The sequence below is a fragment of the Girardinichthys multiradiatus genome, chromosome 8 (assembly GCF_021462225.1).
Source record: "Girardinichthys multiradiatus isolate DD_20200921_A chromosome 8, DD_fGirMul_XY1, whole genome shotgun sequence".
Classification (NCBI taxonomy): Eukaryota; Metazoa; Chordata; class Actinopteri; order Cyprinodontiformes; family Goodeidae; genus Girardinichthys; species Girardinichthys multiradiatus.
Genome location: NC_061801.1, coordinates 42,703,732 through 42,708,271, shown reverse-complemented (window position 1 = coordinate 42,708,271; position 4,540 = coordinate 42,703,732). Strand labels below are relative to the sequence as shown.

The 4,540-nt window shown below is 45.8% G+C and overlaps 1 protein-coding gene across 1 annotated transcript; it reads left to right on the top strand.

The window, feature by feature from the left end:
* Positions 1-2,834: 2,834 nt before the first annotated feature.
* ufc1 (ubiquitin-fold modifier conjugating enzyme 1) lies at positions 2,835-4,540 on the top strand. The gene has a single exon (XM_047372773.1). The coding sequence runs from the start codon at positions 3,697-3,699 to the stop codon at positions 4,207-4,209; it is 513 nt and encodes a 170-aa protein (XP_047228729.1). The 5' UTR covers positions 2,835-3,696; the 3' UTR covers positions 4,210-4,540.

Genomic DNA, 4,540 nt, shown 5'->3' with positions numbered 1-4,540 from the left:
TTTGTGTCATAATTCTGTGATCTGAGAAGGCAAAGCCTGAAATCTTTCCCCTGGGTCTCCTCCCTCTGAGACATTTTGAGGTGAAGGTCTACTCAGCTCCTCGGGGATGGTCCTCACCCCATCTCTAAGGGAGTGCTCGGCCACCCTGCGGAGAAAGCTCATTACAGCTGCTTGTATCCAGGATGTTTTTTTCAGTAGTGACCCACAGTTCATGGCCATAGGGTGATGGTGGGAACGTAGACCGACCAGTAAATCGAGAGGTTTGCCTTTTGGCTCAGCTCTCCCTTCACCACAACAGACCAGCCTCCTGCTCCATTCTTCTCTCACTCCTGAACGGGACCCCAAGATACTTGAACTCCATCAATTGAGGCAGGAACCTTCCCTTCAACTTGGATAGGGCAAACCATCCTTTTCCAGTTGAGAACCATGGCCTCAGACTTGGAGGAGCTGATCCCCATCCCGTCACTTCGCACTCTGCTGCAACTATCGGCCAGACTCTCCTCTCCAATACCCTGGCGTAGGCCTTCCCAAGGAGGCCGAGGGGTGTGATCCCCTGTAGTTGGAACACCCTTCTTATGAATATGAAGGGGGACCACCACCCCAGTCTGCCAGTCCAGAGGCACTGTCCCCGACTGCTACGCAATGTTGAAGAGGCGTGTCAACCATGACAGCCCCCCAGAGACTTGAGGTACTCAGGGCGGATCTCATCCACCCTTGAAGCCTTGCCACCGCGGACCTTTTTAACCGACTCGGTGACTTCAGCCTGGCTGATTAAAGAGTCCAACTCGAGTCCCCTGTCTCTGCTTCCACCAGGAGGGCGTGATGGCAAGATTGAGGAGATCCTTTATTTTTATTACAATTTCTTAAGATGTACTGTTTTGGAACCTAAATGTAAAAAGTGCACATTTTTATAATAAATGATCATTGTTCCACAGCACAAATAATAATGCATCAAAATCAATACTATAAATTTAACACCAAAAATATTCCACTTTAGTGTTTATTTCTGGAAAATATTAAATATTTTGTATTTTTTTGCCTTCAAAAAATCTTTTTGGTCAAAATGGCCATAGAACCATGAAATATTTATAAAATATGAAGAACATAATATTTATGGATATGTCTGAAGGTGTCAAAGATTTGATGGAGTGACAGTAAAAAAAACTTGGGTAAATATTTGAATTTTATTACATTTAAATAGGGCATACCGTTATTTTTCAATTCAGTTTATTTCTGTAGCAGCAATTCACAACATGTCGTCTCGAGGATCTTTACAAAGTCAATTCATTCCAATCATCCAGATTCCCAGTCAGGTTCCAGTTAATCCCAACCATCAAACAGTCAGATTCAGTTATTTCTTCAAATTGGATAAAAAGTTTTTCTATCTAAGGAAACCCAGCAGATTGCATCCAGTCAGTGACTTGCAGCATTCACTCCTCCTGGATGAGCATGTAGAGACAGTGGACAGTCACTGGTGTTGACTTTGCAGCAATCCCTCATACTGAGCATGCATGTAGCGACAGTGGAGAGGAAAAACTCCCTTTTAACAGGAAGAAACCTCCAGCAGAACCAGAACCAGGCTCAGTGTGAGCGGCCATCTGCCACGACCGACTGGAGGTTTGAGAGAACAGAGCAGAGACACAAAGAGAACAAAGAAGCACTGATCCAGGAGTACTTTCTATGGGAAGGAAAAGTAAATGTTAATGGATGTAGCTCCTTTAGTCGTTTCATCTAGAAAGAAAGAACAGATAAACTCTGAGCCAGTTTTCAAGGTTAGAGTCTGAAAGAGAGAACATAGAGTTAGTTACAGTAGAAGCTCAGTCAGTAGCCATGTCTAGGAGAGAGAAAGGGTTAAACACTAAAAGACAGGGCCATGTGGATCATCGGTAGAGGATGAGCAATAAGTTGTTGCCAGCAGAAGCTTGGACGATTCCCTTCTCCAGAAAGGTGTCACAGGTAGACACAGAGTCAGGCCAGGTGTAGCTTCTAGGAAGAGAAAAGAGAGAACAAGGTTAAAAGTTGAAATAACAGCAAATAATGCAAAATTGGAGAGTAGTGTGAGAATGTAGTGAAGAGGATGAAAGTGGTCATTATGTCCTCCAGCAGCCTAAGCCTATAGCAGCATAACTACACAGATAGTTCAGGATAAACTAAGCCACTCTAACTATAAGCTTTATGAAAAAGGAAAGTTTTAAGCCTAGCCTTAAAAGTAGACAGGGTGTCTGCCTCACGGACTAAAACTTGGAGCTGGTTCCACAGGAGAGGAGCCTGATAACTAAAGGATCTGCCTCCCATTCTACTTCTAGAGACTCTAGGAACCACCAGTAAACCTGCAGTCTGAGAACAAAGTGCTCTGTTAGGAACATATGGACCAATCAGATCTCTGATGTATGATGGAGCTAGATCATTAAGGGCTTTATATGTGAGGAGGAGAATTTTAAATTCTATTCTGGATTTAACAGGGAGCCAATGAAGGGAAGCTAAAATAGGAGAAATATGATCTCTCTTTTTAATTTTCATCAGAACTCTTGCTGCAGCATTTTGAATCAGCTGAAGGTTTTTAACTGCATTTTGTGGAAATCCTGATAGTAAAGAATTACAATAGTCCAGCCTTGAAGTAACAAATGTATGGACTAGTTTTTCAGCATCACTCCTGGACAGGATATTTCTAATTTTGGCAATGTTCTGGAGATGAAAGAAGGAAATCCTAGAAACCTGTTTAATATGGGATTTAAATGACATGTCCTAGTCAAAGTTAACACCAAGGTTTTTTACTTTATTACTGGAGGTCAATTTAATGCCATCCAGGTTAAGTGATTGACTAAGCAGTTTCTTTTTTAAAGACTCCGGTTCAAAGACGACAACTTCTGTTTTGTCTGAATTTAGAAGCAGAACATTTAACGTCTGGTGTCGGCTGAGAATACCACAATAAAGTCTGAATTGTAAATATTCTTTTATTTGAAAACACGTTGAGTTTTTAGTAAGTTTTGCAGCTGGTTTTCTGCTGTGAGGCCTCCTTAGAAACAGGGTTTAATGGATATTTCCTGGTGAAAACTCGGTTGAGGTGGTTCTACTCTGAGGCAGCCGGTTCTCAGCTGCTGCAGCCACCATTGGGTTCTGTCAGGCTGTGGTCCACATGTTCTTTACTCCGTGGGATCACCTGGAAAGTCCGAAAGCGGATTTTATTCATTTTTGTTTGTGCAGAGTGGAGAAACCCACCGATCAGCTGAATCTGAAGCAGATAACATACCGAGGATGGAGCAGTTTGTGGTCGCCACATAATGATGGGTGGAGGAGGTTCTGTTTGGGTCTTTAAAATTATTATTACTCCCAGATCCCAGATAATGATGGTACTTCTAAGAGCTAATTGGACCTGATCCGACATGGGTCAAAATCCCTGGCTGTTGATTTAATCCCTCAACTTGAACAAGCTTGTGACGTCAGCTCGGTTTGCAGCGCTGAGGTTCTGATCGGGTCGCACTACATCCCTTTCCACCTCAAGGGAAACCATTCAGATCTGGAACTCTGGTCCTGATTCTGCTCCCAGACCTGATGGGACTTTTGTTTTGAAAGTGCCGGAAACACCTGTGAAGATTACAGCAGCTTCCGGTGTTTCTCCAGCCACGGTCCACGTCAGAGTGGAGCGGAGCCGACACGCAGACAACCCGAAGCAGATCAGATCCGAACCGTGGGATCATGGCGGACGAGGCCACGCGCAGAGCCGTGTCACAGATCCCGCTTCTGAAGACGCACGCGGGTCCGCGTGACCGCGAGCTGTGGCCCCAGCGCCTGAAGGAGGAGTACCAGGCTCTGATCCGCTTCGTGGAGCAGAACAAGGCCGCCGACAGCGACTGGTTCCGCCTGGAGTCCAACCCGGAGGGTACGCGCTGGACCGGAACCTGTTGGTTTGTGCACCAGCTGCTGCGCTACGAGTTTCGCGTGGAGTTCGACATTCCGGTAACGTACCCGGAAACGGCGCCGGAAGTGGCGGTTCCGGAGCTGGACGGAAAGACAGCCAAGATGTTCCGGGGTGGGAAGATCTGCCTCACCGAACACTTCGCTCCGCTGTGGGCGCGCAACGTGCCGCGCTTCGGGATCGCGCACCTCATGGCGCTCGGGCTCGCGCCTTGGCTTGCGGTGGAGATCCCGGATCTGATCAGCAAAGGTCACGTGGTCCACAAGGAGAAGCAACGCGACGTTGCGGAGTGACGTCAGAGGGTTGTGTCCGGCTGAAGGAGGCAATAAGTGATGGAAGAGGTGAAAATATTAACAGGGTTCTGGTTCCGGAAGTCCCGGTTCTGTAACCTCTAGCTGTGGAAGATGTCATTGTGTGGCAAACCAACGTCTGTCAGTAAGAACTAAAGTTCTACAGGAACATCAGTTCTGGTTCTGGATCCACTGTCATTCTGGAACACCTCCTGCTGTCAGAGCCAGATTTATTCAGAATGAGTTCTGGTTCTGAGTGACCATATGGTTTTGTAAAATTCTGCTGTCAGTCAGAACACAAATTGTATAGAAAAATAAAAGAAGTTCTGGTTCA